This window comes from Corythoichthys intestinalis, chromosome 1, assembly GCF_030265065.1.
Source record: "Corythoichthys intestinalis isolate RoL2023-P3 chromosome 1, ASM3026506v1, whole genome shotgun sequence".
Classification (NCBI taxonomy): Eukaryota; Metazoa; Chordata; class Actinopteri; order Syngnathiformes; family Syngnathidae; genus Corythoichthys; species Corythoichthys intestinalis.
The window spans coordinates 67,293,208-67,310,542 of record NC_080395.1 but is presented as its reverse complement, the minus strand read 5'-3'; the positions used below and the strand labels follow the sequence as shown (position 1 = coordinate 67,310,542).

Sequence of the window (17,335 nt, the reverse complement as noted above, 5' to 3'; positions counted from 1 at the left end):
GCCCTCTGCCACTCATTGACTCTGCCTTTACACCGCTCCATGGCGCACGCATTTTCACAAAGCAGGACCTCCACAACGCTTACCATCTTGTTCGAATCCAAAAGGGAGATGAATGGAAGACCGCCTTCACCACCTCCCTGGGCCATTTCGAATATTTAGTCATGCCATTTGGCCTCTGGAACGCGCCCGCTGTGTTCCAGGCCCTCGTCAACGACGTCCTTCGGGACATGCTAAACAGGTTCGTGTTCGTCTATCGAGATGACATACTGATTTTTTCTCGTACCCCCGCAGAACACGAGCAGCATGTGAGGCAAGTGCTACAGAGACTCCTGGAGAATCGCCTTTATGTTAAGGCAGAAAAATGTGCCTTCCATGTGTCCGAGACTGCCTTCCTTGGCTTCATAGTGGCCGACGGGGAACTCCGGATGGATCCCGCAGGGTGTCCGCAGTCTCACAATGACCCAGGCCGGGCGATTGCAAACAGCTACAGCGCTTCCTGGGGTTTGCAAACTTTTATCGGCGGTTTATCCGCAATTATAGCCAGATTGCAGCCCCCCTCACGGCCCTCACGTCCACCAACACCCCCGTTCCGGTGGCCGGGAGCTAAGCTAAGAAAAAGCTACAAGTGACGTCCCCACTCGTAATTAATATCTCAATAAAAGCATAATACTGTTTCTACAAAACCGTTGCAGCACAAACGATTAACATCATTATTATATAAATTTGCGTCTGATGGGGGGCGGGCAACTTTATAAAGTGTCGTCTTTTTTTTTTAACTTCCGGGTCATCCACTTGCCGTTGTGTTGCGTGATTTTGGAGTTGTGCTCCGAGCTACTTGCTGTTGCGTTTTATGAGTTGGGATTCGTGCTTTTGCCAATTTGCAATCGCGCGTTAGGAATTGGGAATAGTGTTGTGGGAATTTGCATTCGTGCTACGAGCCATTTGCTGTCGTGTTGTGGCAATTGGGGTTTGTGCTTTTTTCTTTTGCAAAGCGTTTGCAATTTGGGTTTGTGTTTTTTTCTATTTGCAAAGTGTTTGGACTTTGCATTTCGCCTGACACCTCTCGGCCACCGTAGTGAACAATAAACTGCTGCTACAATAAACTCAGATCCTCGTTATCTCTCGTGCCTGTTTTGAGGGTTCTCAGCCCACGATCATAACAGAGCATTGAAAATGGGTCGTGACTGGGTCTTCCAACATGACAATGGCTTGAAGCAGACAGCCAGAATTACCAAGGAGTGGATTCGTAAAGAGCATACCAAAGTTGTGGAAGGGCCTAGCCAGTCTCCAGATCCAAACCCAATGGAAAGTTTTTGGAGGAAGCTCAAACTCCTTGTTTCTCAGTGACAGCCCAGACACCTGATTGATCTAAGGAATATCTGTGTGGGGTAGGAGTGCAAAATTTCTGCGCAGTCTGTGCAAACCTGGTGAAAGGTTCCAGGAAACGTTTGACCTCTGTAATTGTAATCAAAGGATACTGTACCAAATGTTGACATTGATTTTCTCAGGTGTTCAAATACTTGTTTGCAGCAGTATAATATAAAAAAAATTGTTTAGAAAAAATCATACACTGTGATTTCGGGATTTTTTTGTGTAGTTTTAGATTATCTCTCACAGTTGACAAACACCTACAGTGAAATTGCTTAAATAAATACGTAAATAAATAGATCAATCAATCAAGTTCTAATGTGGCAGTTGTGTTTTGCATGCTGTTCCTGACTGATGTGAGCTTCTGATCCACTGATAACAACTTGGGTTGTTGTTGCCCTCTTTAGTCCAAATGACACAGCGTCAAAGTTCTCCATAAAGAATTTGGAACCGTGATTCGTCTGATCACAGAATAGTTTTAAACTTTTCTACAGTCCATTTTAAATGAGCCCTTCATCCTTGCACAGCTGGTAAGTGAATCTTTTTGTTGTTTTATGATTAATCACACTTATGGATACCACACGGGACACTAAATTAGTTCATATAAATCTTCACTGTTGTAGAATACACAAATATATTCTGGGGCAATACTTTATGCATATGAATGCATTTTAAAGACATTTACATTGTATTATTGACATTATTGTGGATTGGTGTACTTATTGTCAAGACCAACAAGAAATATGAAGTAATAAAGATGCCTCCGGTATTGATGAGATACGAATTTAAAAAGTACAGTAAATTTGTTCTGCCAAATTGTAATAGTGTATTATCATTCACCAGTGGCGTTCCATCAGTCCAGCGGAAGTCCTTTTCTACTGTCTTGTCATTCAGTCCAATCCACTGATAGTCTTGTGCATTTGCTATGAGGGGGAAAAAAGGGTTACACATTCTGCTCTCGTCAATTCATTTTATATTAACATACTGTATCCTATTAGGACTCACAATTGACAAAATGTTGCTCCTCTGGTGTGATGATGCTGACCAGATGTGCATTTAGGTCCCGGCAGTGTTGCTCAGCATCTAGCCACATCTCTCGATCAGTGAAGTGCAGGTAACAGTTCCCCTGAAACTTTATCCAACCCTTTTCACACTGCTGCTCATCTGCAGCACAAAAAACAAGGAAGCACAATGTGAAATTTGCCAATAATCCAATACAGTTCCTATCTTATTTGTACCTGCGTTTTCAAAAAACAGAATTTGAGGGTCTACTACATCTGGATTGTTTTTTATCAAAGGGATCCACGAATAGAAAAACATGTAGTTCTTAAAAGATAAATGTTAGTACAAGTTATAATAATTTGATATTAAAACCCCTCTTAATGTTTTCGTTTCAATCATATTTGTAAAAATTATTTTGAGTAGGTCGCCATTGTTGTTGATGTCGCTGGGCAGTGACGTCACAGGGCCACGCTGCTATACAGTGTCACTCAAAAAAACAAAAAAAAAAAGAAACATGTCACTCTTTAATTATGTAAGGTCGTGATTGAAATACGCCACAAGGTGTCAATGGTGAGTTTTAAATTAATCAGGGATCAAGCCAATGACAGGGTTTTGTCCCTTGACTGACGCCGTAGTTTTCCTTTAACGCACAATGGGGTGTAAGGCAGAGAGACAGGAGAGTGGACACAAGCGTTCACATTGTAGCTTGGACCGCCCCGTTTATTGGCATAAGCTTCAGCAACTCCTTCACAACAAACATAAGTATCATATAGTACAACATATACAGTGGGGCAAATAAGCATTTAGTCAACCACTAATTGTGCAAGTTTTCCCACTTGAAAATATTAGAGAGGCCTGTAATTGTCAACATGGGTCAACCTCAACCATGAGAGACAGAATGTGGAAAAAAAAAAAAAAAAACAGAAAATCACATTGTTTGATTTTTAAAGAATTTATTTGCAAATCATGGTAGAAAATAAGTATTTGGTCTATACCAAAAGTTCATCTCAATACTTTGTTATAAAGATGTCCCGATCACGTCATTTTCAAAGTATCGGAATCGGCAAAAAAATATCGGACATGCCTTTTTTTAAGATTTTTTTTTTTTTTTTTTTTTTTTAATTAAATCGTTTTCTATTTGTATTTAACATTACAGACAAAATGTCTTACACTCATCCAGAGTCTTTAGTTTTGGCTTTAAGTAGGGTTATCAAATTTATCGCGTTAACGGCGGTAATTAATTTTTTTTTTAATCAATCACGTTAACGCAATTAACGCATGCGCTGTACAACCTACTCACGCATTGTCGCGTACAACCTATAATGGCGCCGTTTTACCAATTTATAGAGCTAAAAGGCAGCGTAAAATGAGTAGAGTGAATTTTGGCAGTCTTTGAAGCCTTTTTTTAATTGGCTAAAGCCTTACAATCCCTCTCTCAACAATTAGAAATATCGTGGGAAGCAATGTGGGAAAGCAAGGTAATAGTTGATCTTTTTCTTAACACCCTGTTATTCCCCAACGCAGAGAAGATATATCAATTGATGCCACTACGCACAATAATGGTTGCACTTCCCATCATGCATTTGGGCAGAACAGTTAAATGGCTACAGTATCATTTACTGAAAGCTCAAAAAATACACTAGATGGCAATATTTAGTCACAATATACAAAGTCACATTCATCCTTTAAGAATTACAAGTCTTTCTATCCGTGGATCCCTCTCACAGAAAGAATGTTAATAATGTAAATGCTATCTTGAGGATTTATTGTCATAATAAACAAATACAGTACTTACAGTGGGGAGAACAAGTATTTGATACACTGCCAATGGGTTTTCCCATTGGCAGTGTATCAAATATTTGTTCTCCCCAAAGTATGTACTGTATGTTGAATGTATATATTCGTCCGAGTTTTATTCATTTCTTTTTTAATGCATTGCCAAAATGTATATGATCGAGAAAAATTATCGGGAATGATTGGAATTGAATCGGGAGCAAAAAAAAAAAGCAATCGGATCGGGAAATATCGAGATCGGCAGATACTCAAACTAAAACGATCGGGATCAGATCGGGAGCAAAAAAACATGATCGGAACAACCCTACTTTGTCATGTAGCCTTTGTTGGCAATAACGGAGGCCAAATGTTTTCTGTAACTCTTCACAAGCTTTTCACACACTGTTGCTGGTATTTTGGCCCATTCCTCCATGCAGATCTCCTCTAGAGCAGTGATGTTTTGGGGCTGTCGTTGGGCAACACGGACTTTAAACTCCCTCCTCACCACGTGGCGTCAAAATGATAACAAGAACAGTGAGCAAAAATCCCAGAACCACACAGGAGGACCTAGTGAATGACCTACAGAGAGCTGGGACCGCAGTAACAAAGGCTACTATCAGTAACACAATGCACCGCCAGGGACTCAAATCCTGCACTGCCAGACGTGCCACCCTGCTAAAGAAAGTACACGTCCAGGCCTGTCTGCGGTTCGCTAGAGAGCATTTGGATGATCCAGAAGAGGACTGGGAGAATGTGTTATGGTCAGATGAAACCAAAATAGAACGTTTTGGTAGAAACACAGGTTCTCTTGGTTGGAGGAAAAAGAATACTGAATTGCACCATACCCACTGTGAAGCATGGGGGTGGAAACATCATGCTTTGGAGCTGTTTTTCTGCAAAGGGACCAGGACAACTGATCTGTGCAAAGGAAAGAATGAATGGGGCCATGTATCGAGAGATTTTGAGTGAAAATCTCCTTCCATCAGCAAGGGCATTGAAGATGAGACGTGGCTGGGTCTTTCAGCATGACAATGATCCCAGGTACACAGCCAGGGCAACAAAGGAGTGGCTTCTTAGGAAGCATTTCAAGGTCCTGGAGTGGCCTAGCCAGTCTCCATGTCTCAACCCCATAGAAAATATGCGGAGGGAGTTGAAGTCTGTATTGCCCAACGACAGTCTCAAAACATCACTGCTCTACAGGAGATCTGCATGGAGAAATGGGCCAAAATACCAGCAGCAGTGTGTGAAAAGCTTGTGAAGAGTTATAGAAAACGTTTGGCCTCCGTTATTGCCAACAAAGGCTACATAACAAAGTATTGAGATGAACTTTTGGTATTGACCAAATACTTATTTTCCACCATGATTTGCAAATAAATTCTTTAAAAATCAAACAATGTGATTTTCTGGTTTTTTTTCCCACATTCTGTCTCTCATGGTTGAGGTTTAACCATGTTGACAATTAAAGGCCTCTGTAATATTTTCAAGTGGGAGAACTTGCACAATTAGTGGTTGACTAAATACTTATTTGCCCCACTGTATATATATACAGTATATATGTATATGTATATCATATCATATATACAACAAAAACAATATTCATATCTCTCAAAAAATAGTGTTCACAAAAAGAAAAGTGCTTTAATCTGTATTAATGAGGCCCTATTCTCACACAGCTAAACAACAATGCGAAGAGAACTGGCATTCACAAATTCACAATCAAAATATATATGCATAATACGCATAAAACTTACTCAGAGTTCGGTCAAACTCTATTTAAATATTTTAGCAACTCGTTTAGCTCAACAAATACACTGGATGGCAATATTTAGTCACAATATAGAAACTATGATGCTGGGAGCCATTATCAGAAGTCTTGTTTGTTGTGACTGACTCTACTACACCTTATGGTGTATTTAAATCACTACCTTACATAGTCAAAAAGTGACACTGTGAAGTATGGCAGCGTGGCCATGTGAGGTCACCGCTGTGCACGTCAACAATAATGGCGAGCTACTCGTTAATGTTTTAATTTAAAATTTGACAAATGTTATTAAAACGAAAACATTAAGAGGGGTTTTAATATCAAGTTATTGTAACTCGTACTAACATTTATCTTTTAAGAACTACATGTCTTTATATCCAAGGTACCCTTTAAATAATTACTTGCAGCTTCATACCCTACAGTTGACTATCTATTGCTGCTCTCAACCCATTTACAGTAGTTTTACCTGTATTACATACGAAGTTTGTGTTGTAACATGTGGTGGTGTATAGCCTATTTGGCCATTTCTGAGCAACAGTGATCCCTCATTTATCTCTGTTAATAGGGACCAGAACTGTGTGATGAACGGCAAGCCGTTTATGTGGCTCTCGATCACAGACTCAGACCAGAAATAGCGATTCTGTATTTGGTAAAAAAGTACACCAAAAGGAGCATGGCAAACAAAAAAAGTGGTCTACATGCATACTGTAAGTGGCTTTGTGAAGTAAATTCATCACAACAATAAAAACTAAAAATTGTCATGTTACGTGATATGGAACTTTTTATTTTCCCTCATATGGCAGCAATACGCTCCAGTAAGTTACACATTCCATTCCCCACAGATGTATTAAGTCTATTAAAACTTTTTGACAGGAGAACATGGTAGACCTGCACTTACACCTACAGTGTAAGCATCTTCTAAGTTAAAAACACTTGATGACTTGTGCAGAGCAGCAATAAGTATATGTAGATAGAAGATGTAGTTTATTGCCATATTTTGGTTAGGGCTTGGGCTATATTAAGGCTGTTGTTAGTAACTATTAGCAGAAGCTAAACTCATACCGATCTCACAGCGCTCCCCTCCGTAGCTTGGCAGGCATAAGCATTTGTAAGAGTCTGCATTCTCCACACAGGTGGCTCCATTGGCACATGGATTGGAGTGGCAAACATCTAACTCTGCAAAAAATGTGGGTGAGCGCTACTACTGATTTTAGTATAGCATTGGGAGAGTGGAAGATTAGTTTTTAGGAGATGTATGATGAGGCAACTATGGTATTGTCAGGAATGATAGGGATTAGGTTGCAACATCTGTTCCATTATGCTTCATTCGTTTTACGTATTTTCGATCATTCATATTATTTGTTATGTTTAAATTTGCAATGTGTGTTTTAATCTTTGATATCATATTTGTAGGCAGGATCAGTTTGTTGCAAAAGAAACTTCTTTATGTTACAATTTCAGCAGAATGAGGGAATCCATGTAAAGTCAATGAGCACATTTAGAATCTGGCCCAATTCTAAGCATGCACACAGCAAAGCAAAGCATAATTGGTAAGTGGATGAGCGGAAAGCAAAACAACATCAAGCATTAAATTTAGACTTGACCGTAATATGATAACATAAACAATGGATGAACGTCATAACAGTCAACAATTTTAAAACAAGAGGACACAATGCATTGGAACACAAAACAAGACATCCAAACAGCAGAAAGAGACGGTATTTTCATTGTAATCGCCCAGTTAAAGGATGTTTCATCAGTAGTTATCATCATAACAAAACAGAGTGCATGCCTACCGGTAGTGGAGCATATGCAAACAGGTCGGTTTAACATAGGTTTTTTTGTCAAAGAAAGTGACAAAAAATACAGTTGACATCAAGACTTACCATGGCAGATAGCAAACCCATTTTCGACAGTGCACAAAGCTGCTCCACATCGGCTTGGTTTACATAGATCAGAGTCACCTGAAAAGATAGTTGACATTACTACAGTATATAATAATGGACTATTGAGCTACAGTACATGTCCTGATGCCACTTATAAAATACTATCTGAGACCATCATTCTTCTCAACCCTAGCCCAACAGGTTATCATTTCTCCAGGTGAAATTAAACTCATACAACACTAAATAAATAAATACACGAACAAACAAATCATTGAACAAACAAAGAAGGAAATAAATTAATAAATGCAATAGACTAACATACCCTGAACGTCTTCAGCATCCTCGTGACTTCCAGTAACAGGTGGAACAATGTTGGCATCAGCTTCATGACTTCCATTAAGAGGCGGAACAATGTTGGCAGCATCTTCGTAACTTCCATTAACAGGGGGAACAATGTTGGTATAAGAAGACAGTCCAGCTGGGGCAAGCTCAGAGACAAGAGCCCAGGAGATATTCTTTGTAACATCAGTCACTTTGGCGGTCTCTATCAATGTCCACTCGGAAGATGGTGATGGCATAACCTGTGATGGCTCTCCAAATGGAATTTCTGAAGAATTTGACATTTTGGCATCTCTACTCTCATTGTGCAAGCCATTGCCACTGATGTTGATTTCTTCTCCACTGTATTCCACAGTCCATTGTTGAAACTCCTTGGACAACGTCTGGTTTCTCGAAACCCCTGTTTTAACATCTTCAGGCACAAATATAACATGTTCATCTTCTCCAGACATTCTAGACCCAGGTAGGATCTCATAGGAACTAAATCCTGACATAAGTTCACCACTGGCCTCTTCAGTGATGTAGCTCGAGGCTTCTTGTTCTCCAGATGATGACTTCATTAGGTCAGTGAACCCTGATCCATCGAAAGTCACACCTGAGAAGAAAACAGAGCCACTTCCAGAAGCTGAACCATTCATGTCATCACTGAGCTTCCCATCGCTGTCCCTCGAGTCACTGGAAACCAGTTGGCCAGCTCCCAGCTCATACTCTTTTTGGGTGATAGGAGCAGACATATCAACCAATTCATTATTTATCAGCAAGAGCTGAGCATCTCCAGATCCTTGAATATGCCCAGATTGTCCACTTGCACTTCCTGTATCGGAAAACCCTGCTGTGACACCACTGAAACCAGAAAAATCCTGAGTGTTGATGAGACCAGATGACATGCCAGAGAACTGACCACTTTCTACACGGTTAAAACCGGGACCCGTCGCAGACACAGAAAGTTCTCCACTGCCACTAAGCAAACCTGAATCTATCTCTGAAAAATTCATAAGAATTTCTGTGCTTGCCTCTTCTGCCTTTTGGAAACCCTCTGCAATTCTTCTCCCACCGACTCCTGATAGAATAGTGTCACTGTTTGAAAACAAAACAGCAGTGATTCTTTTTTCTCCGATGATCCCTGACCCAGAAGAATCAGCCTCTGTCCTGCCATCCATGTGTCCAGACATAGACTCATCTCCAGAACCAAACGGGTACCCAGAACCAGACAATTCTTCGAGTATAAGGTTGTCTCCAGACCCAGATAGGCTGCCAAAGTCTGACAGGTCTCCAGAGGTGCCCTGGTTTCCAGAACCAGACAGGCGTCCAAAGCCTGACCCATATCCAGATATAAACCTATTTTCAGAGCCAGGCAGGTTTCCTGAGACGCCACTGTCCTCTGATACAGACAAGTCTACAGAGGTCAGATGGACTCCAGATTCAGACATTCCATCTCCAGATGTAACTTGTTCACCAGACCCGGACAGGTCTCCGGAGGTTTTATCAACAAAAGAGCCTGATCCAAAATGTGTTGAACCTGAACCAGAGTCTGGGGATTCCACAAGGATTGGCGTTACAATTGGTGTAACCACTAAGAAGACATAAACAGGTGTTAGGTGCGTCAGAGATTAAAGCAATCGTGACTGAAGTGGTACCAACCATGTCTTACTAATTCTGTGATGGCTGTTAAATTGAGAAGGACTTTCTTGATATCTGTGATGTTTAGTCCAGTTTCATTAGCAATAAATAAAATATCAGCTGCAAAAATACATCAGAGGTCAAATATTTCTGAATTGTGATGAAAATGAACACATGCATAGTGTGATTGTATTTACCTCTGAAACAATATGCATCAAATCTGTCATGAATATCTGGGCCTGTCTGGTTGGGATGTGTGTAAAAAGTGTGTACTCCTAATTTTTCTGCTCCGCACTTAGCATGAAGGTTACTGATGGCGTAACGGACACTGCGATCACTGAGCCAACCAGCACGACACTTGTCGAAACCCTGTTTCCAAGCTGCATTGAGCTCTGCCGTTGTGGCCAGGCTGGCATTCTGCTCAAAACAGCGAATAGCTGCCTCATCATAGGTGAATCCCTCATCGGAGCCCAGATGGAAAACTTGACCTGACAATCAATTAAAAACATGACGGCTGTTAAAGAAGTGAAAAGTTTTTACATTGAATGGACAGACTCTTCATGTGCCATAAACAACATGATTCATGTTTCTGATTATTGTGATTAAATCCAAATATTTGTATCAACTTTTCTTTGTTGTGGAATACATTAATATGTTTTCATAGGCGCTGCTTTTAAGTATTTTTATTATTGATTATGCAACTGTGGATATCAGGTTCCCCATACTGTATCCGCACATAGGTAGTGTAATATTGGACTTTTTTCCAATGACACTTTGATTACAAAAGATGTCAAACAACAACAATGAACAATGTACAATATCAGTGTCATTGCTCACAATTGCATACAGACAGCATAACATTGAAAAGTCGGTTCTTAAAACATTTTAAAGAAATAGTGTAAGATTATTCCATCCATTTGCAGTTTTAAAATTTAATTATTATTATTATTATTTTTTTTTTTAAATCATCACTCTTGAATTTTTCCTTTATTTTTTTTCTTCGTCCAGAGAATTCAAATGGAAATTAGCTTTAGCTAAATTTGGCAGAAACCATATCTTGAGCATTTCCTGAAATTAATTGTGGCCTTTTCAAATCAAGTAAAGCAATACTGTACTTTGATAATATTGACAAACGTTCAGTCACAAATCTTACTTGCAACTTTCCCAACAGCGACTTTCTATCTTTCAATAATATTTATTAGCTTATTAATGTTACCATTACAGTAAGTTATTTATTCAACAAAGGGCGTAGGTCTTTTAAGCAACCCTATTTGCATTATATAAAGTGTTCATTTACAGAGGTCATTTAGATTGTCTTCCCAATTGTTGTAATGATGCAATTGACAAAAGCAGTAGTGGTTTTCCTTAAGGAGGGCAACATTTGTATTTACTTTTGTTATTCCTCGACTAAGAAGGTTTTATTTTTTCACTTTTTATTTAGTCAGTGCAATTTTGAGTGGTATAAATATAATATATATATACAGTGGGCCAAATTAGTATTTAGTCAACCACTAATTGGGCAAGTTCTCCCACTTGAAAATATTAGAGAGGCCTGTAATTGTCAACATGGGTAAACCTCAACCATGAGAGACAGAATGTGGAAAAAAAAACAGAAAACAATTATCTGCCAGTGATTCAGGTAAATTTTACTCTGATTTCTTGAAATACGAAAAATAGCTAGCTGAAAATAAGGTGAACAGACTTATTTTAAGCAAAAGGTTGTCAGAAATGTTCTTCATTCAATAATACAACAAGAGAAAGAAAAATTATCAGATTAAGACGTTATACAATAAATTTGCAGTGCGAAAGTTAGTATAGGTCTCAATACAGATTGATTTTTGCATCAATCATCTTGCCTATCAATTAATCAATTAAAGTTTTCTTCGTCCAACTCCCTTTCAGGCATTTTGTTTTGTTTTGTTTTGTTTCTTTTTTTTCCCCTCTTTGTTTCTTGAAAGCAAAGAACTGAATTCGTGAAGATGAATCTAACTGCCTGAAATGAAATGAATTAAAAAAAAAAAAAAAAAAATTTTTTAAATCAGGTTCTTATTGGAGGGAAATGTAGCCCTGACTGCTGTTCACCCAATCTGTTTAGTCTTATTAATGTCCCGTCCCCAGCAAAATGTGTGCATGCAGGTTATGCTGTTATATTGTCCCTACTAACATTGAGACCAAACCTACACCCTTGTATTCAACTCTTATTTTCCCCTTACCTTTAAGCCCATCAATGTAGCAATAAGCATCATACTGTTCATCTGCAGGTCTCAGACCATAGGACCGAACTCCAGGTTGATCTCCTAAATCTCCTGCGCACTTTTCGCGAGGTGAAACAATCGGGTACCTGGAATCAACCATTAGTGATTGACAATTAATTTGAAAGGGACTTTAAATACATTGTCATGTCAGAAATACCTGACTGTCTGGTCCATCAACCACCCTGCATCACATTGGTGATATCCAGTTTCATATGCCATTTGTAGCTGCTCAGGAGTAGCAATGGATGCGCCAATACTCTGACAGGCCAACTGGGCATCAGTAAATGTGAAGGCATAACGGCCAGATTGTGAGCGGTAGTGAAAGACCACACCTTTGCGCAAAAAGAGTTGATTTTGGATACGGATTGTAAAGGACAATAGAAGCAACATTATAACTATTAAGTTTGTCATGAGTTATGGTATAATAAATAATAAAATTGTATCAAAACATAAATCACTAACCAGTTGGAGGTTTCACAACCACTTTGCCTGCCTCATTGCCTGTGTTGGACTGCAAAGTGACCTGGTCGATTTTTTCAAGTGGATGCTGTGTGATGTTAGGAGGTTGAAGCAGCGGTAGCTCAGTGGGATTTAGTGTATAGCTGAAATCCATGGTTGGTTGTTGGGTCTCCACCTCCCCGGTCACCTCACCCTCAGTTGTACCACTCCCAAAGAAAATCTCTTGGCTTTGAGTCACTGGGGTAAAACTCAATACGCTGCTTCCTTCATCTATTATTCCAGAACCTTCCTCCTCAGGGAACTCTGCGGGTGATAGACGGCCTAGTTTATTAAATCAAGATGCTGATTTATACAGTAAAACTGTGCACTTTCAGAAAATTAACATGTTGTGGTGATATACAGTGCCTTGCAAAAGTATTCGGCCCCCTTGAATCTTGCAACCTTTCGCCACATTTCAGGCTTCAAACATAAAGATATGAAATTTAATTTTTTTGTCAAGAATCAACAACAAGTGGGACACAATCGTGAAGTGGAACAACATTTATTGGATAATTTAAACTTTTTTAACAAATAAAAAACTGAAAAGTGGGGCGTGCAATATTATTCGGCCCCTTTACTTTCAGTGCAGCAAACTCACTCCAGAAGTTCGGTGAGGATCTCTGAATGATCCAATGTTGTCCTAAATGACCGATGATGATAAATAGAATCCACCTGTGTGTAATCACGTCTCCGTATAAATGCACCTGCTCTGTGATAGTCTCAGGGTTCTGTTTAAAGTGCAGAGAGCATTATGAAAACCAAGGAACACACCAGGCAGGTCCGAGATACTGTTGTGGAGAAGTTTAAAGCCGGATTTGGATACAAAAAGATTTCCCAAGCTTTAAACATCTCAAGGAGCACTGTGCAAGCCATCATATTGAAATGGAAGGAGCATCAGACCATTGCAAATCTACCAAGACCCGGCCGTCCTTCCAAACTTTCTTCTCAAACAAGGAGAAAACTGATCAGAGATGCAGCCAAGAGGCCCATGATCACTCTGGATGAACTGCAGAGATCTACAGCTGAGGTGGGAGAGTCTGTCCATAGGACAACAATCAGTTGTACACTGCACAAATCTGGCCTTTATGGAAGAGTGGCAAGAAGAAAGCCATTTCTCAAAGATATCCATAAAAAGTCTCGTTTAAAGTTTGCCACAAGCCACCTGGGAGACACACCAAACATGTGGAAGAAGGTGATCTGGTCAGATGAAACCAAAATTGAACTTTTTGGCCACAATGCAAAACGATATGTTTGGCGTAAAAGCAACACAGCTCATCACCCTGAACACACCATCCCCACTGTCAAACATGGTGGTGGCAGCATCATGGTTTGGGCCTGCTTTTCTTCAGCAGGGACAGGGAAGATGGTTAAAATTCACGGGAAGATGGATGCAGCCAAATACAGGAACATTCTGGAAGAAAACCTGTTGGTATCTGCACAAGACCTGAGACTGGGATGGAGATTTATCTTCCAACAGGACAATGATCCAAAACATAAAGCCAAATCTACAATGGAATGGTTCAAAAATAAACGTATCCAGGTGTTAGAATGGCCAAGTCAAAGTCCAGACCTGAATCCAATCGAGAATCTGTGGAAAGAGCTGAAGACTGCTGTTCACAAACACTCTCCATCCAACCTCACTGAGCTCGAGCTGTTTTGCAAGGAAGAATGGGCAAGAATGTCAGTCTCTCGATGTGCAAAACTGATAGAAATATACCCCAAGCGACTTGCAGCTGTAACTGGCGCAAAAGGTGGCGCTACAAAGTATAAACGCAAGGGGGCCGAATAATATTGCACGCCCCACTTTTCAGTTTTTTATTTGTTAAAAAAGTTTAAATTATCCAATAAATTTTGTTCCACTTCACGATTGTGTCCCACTTGTTGTTGATTCTTGACAAAAATTTAAAATTTTATATCTTTATGTTTGAAGCCTGAAATGTGGCGAAAGGTTGCAAGGTTCAAGGGGGCCGAATACTTTTGCAAGGCACTGTAAATATCAACTGTAGAAAACATGATAATATAGCTATTTAAGATGTTGTAGTTTATCAATGGCTATGTTTACATGAATACATTTATTCAGGTTAAAAGCCTGATTGGAAAAAACAATCCTTGATGTGCACACCCCATTCGGATTATTCTAACCTGATCAAGCCCATTTCAATCTAGATTCCTATTCAGAACGGGGTGGTTTATATTGATTGATAATGTGATCGATGAGCATGAAACCAGTTTATGTCGAAATTTCTAAACAAACCACCCACCACTGTGACGTCAGTACGTTTTAGTGTTTCTGTTATTCCCGGGCGCTAGTAGAAGCAGAGTGAGCGAAAGTCGAAAGACTGTGGGGGGTTCAAGACTGAACTGGTTTGTATCCGAGATGAACACGTTGCTGGAGATGTTAAAAGACTAATTCTTGAAAGACTTGACGAGAGAAAAAAGACGGGAAAAAAGTTTTAAAAAACTAAAAAATAATAATGCTAACGTTTAAATTCTAAATGGGCAGAGCGTTTTATTGACATTGAAGTCACTACTGCTTCTTCTTTTTCTACTACTATTTCCGGTATATTTGGTCAACCTGTGCATGTCAAAATAATTTGTTCCGACCGAAAGTGTGACGCCTGAGTGTCCATGGAAACAGTGCACAAGATCGTAATTGTGATCCGAACGCTAATCAGATTAAAGAAAATTTGTCCATGTAAACATAGCCATGTTTAAACCCCAGACTGCCACCTACAGGCCTCCTTGTGAAGTTGTCGCAGTAATGCTTCTTTATAAGCTTTCTGTATAAATGCTTTTACCTGTGTAGCAGAAGGCATCATAATGAGTCTCAAGAAGAGGATATCCAGTCTGATTTGTGTGGAGGTAAACAGTTTGCACCCCTACAAGCCCCCCTCCACACTGTGGCCGCCGAATATTGATGGGGTAGCGTACGCTTCTGTCACTGAGCCAACCAGCATTGCAGACATCCATCCCACCCTGCCAGGCCAAATTAAGCTGACCAGTAGTGGCCAGACTGGCTCCCTTTGTGGAACATGCCTGCGCAGCCTGAGAGAAAGTGAACTTTTCTGCTGATGTGGTGTAGAAAACCCGCCCTGTAAACGACAGAAAATAAATTCTAGTTGGAGCAGGGGTGATGAGCTCATTCTGGTTTGCGGGCCACTTTAGGGAATTTGGATCTCTAGTGGGCCCAACCAATATACATTATTTTTGTACTAAAAAGGTTATAAATACAATAACAATAATTCATTTAAAAAATATTTGCCCACATGAATAATACACATTGTCATGTCATTTACAGTTTTATTTTGAAAGCTTCACCCTCCTCGTGTCTGTGTACTTGCCCTTCCTCATTTCGCCTAATCTGCTGTTGTTTCCACTTGTTCCCTTATTACGTGCGTATATATTGCCTAAGATTCCCTTGTCTTGTGCAGAAGTGTTTTACAGCCTATGTTGATCATGTCAGCCTTGTTTTGTAGCAATCACAGTTGTCAAAGTATTATCCTCTATTTGGAGTGCTTTGTGTTTGAGTTTTTTATTTATCTTAGTTGTCTTGGCTTTTTCCTCCATTTGGAGTATTTTATGTCTGATCTTTTCCTCATCATCGCAAGACAGCGGAAGAACCCTACTTTTCTCAATGAAACATTTTTAGCGGAACTCCGCAGCTGAGTCCGCCTCGTCATCTCAGTTTGACATACATATTGTATTCACATAAACAAGTATTCACAATTCACTTATCTTTTCATGACCCTTTTTAAAATCAGTAATATGAAACCTAGCAAATTTAGATGCATTTTTAATAATATAGTGGCATCTCTACTTACAAATGTCTTTACATACAGAATTTTCAGGTTAAGTCACGCCTCAACGGGAAAATATTGCCTCTTGTTTCGAAATACTAAATTTCAGGATATGAAAGGCAAAAATTCAGTATGGCTGGTACATGTAGCTCCCACAGTTTACTGAAATTAACATACTTATAGCTGCTCTACCATTGCCTGTTGCCTAGCATTCCTTGGATCCAATTGGCTAAGAGGTACCTCCTGTATGTGTATTTGTGTATCCCAGCGTCACTCTTCATTCGCCCCTTGTGTTCTGAGAGCTTTAAATGAGTGTATATATTATTGGTTTGTTTTTGTTTTGTTTTTTTACATTATGTACGACTCAGATTTTGTTTGTTGTGCAATCATCTAATTGTAACATGTACAGGTTTCGTTACACGTTTCGATGCCTATTTATGCATTATAAAACATTTATGTCTGCATTTTGGGGGGCTTGGAACAGATTAGGGCATTTACAAGGGAAACGCATCTCTACATACGGAATTTTCAAGTTACGAAACTATTTCCAGATCCAATTAATTTCGTAAATAGAGGTACTTCTGTATTATGAATCATTGCTTTCATTTACATTTGTGCTAATCTGTGGACACACTTGCCCTTCTGCCTTAAGAGCTACATGTCACCACCAATGCATCAGAAACTGTTGGTTGTGACATGTGCCTCAACATTCCCATTCGCAGAAACGTATTATTAGACATGCCACTTAATATACTCGTTAGTAACCTTGCGTGAAATTGTCGAACAAACAATATCTTGATTTCTAGAAAATGCAATTGCTGAAGAAATTGCATGGAGATGCTTCCCTCCCATGTGTCATTTACTATCAATTCTAGTGCAATTCCAGGTGACTTCCTTGTTAACTCATCGGCTGCCATTGACGGCGGTGGACTTCCAATCCATTTAGACTGGTGTGGGCGAATTAACTATCATTCATTCAGTCTAGTTCAGTCCAGTGCCATCAATGGCACTGAAACATGAGCATTCAAAGTCAGT

The 17,335-nt window shown here is 39.6% G+C and overlaps 1 protein-coding gene across 2 annotated transcripts in view; it reads right to left on the bottom strand.

Moving 5' to 3' along the window:
- Positions 1-17,335, bottom strand: part of LOC130927467 (aggrecan core protein-like) — a 41,483-nt gene that overhangs the window by 5,766 nt on the left and 18,382 nt on the right. The window contains exons 7-17 of one of the 2 annotated variants that reach the window (XM_057853328.1): positions 15,302-15,595; positions 12,468-12,767; positions 12,163-12,337; positions 11,964-12,091; positions 9,948-10,238; positions 9,772-9,870; positions 8,114-9,703; positions 7,792-7,869; positions 6,968-7,081; positions 2,374-2,532; positions 2,209-2,291 (exon numbers count right to left, since the gene is read on the bottom strand). In XM_057853328.1, coding sequence (XP_057709311.1) covers positions 2,209-2,291; positions 2,374-2,532; positions 6,968-7,081; positions 7,792-7,869; positions 8,114-9,703; positions 9,772-9,870; positions 9,948-10,238; positions 11,964-12,091; positions 12,163-12,337; positions 12,468-12,767; positions 15,302-15,595 — 3,311 coding nt within the window. The remainder of the gene's footprint in view (positions 1-2,208; positions 2,292-2,373; positions 2,533-6,967; positions 7,082-7,791; positions 7,870-8,113; positions 9,704-9,771; positions 9,871-9,947; positions 10,239-11,963; positions 12,092-12,162; positions 12,338-12,467; positions 12,768-15,301; positions 15,596-17,335) is intronic. The other variant, XM_057853335.1, reaches the window with a different exon arrangement.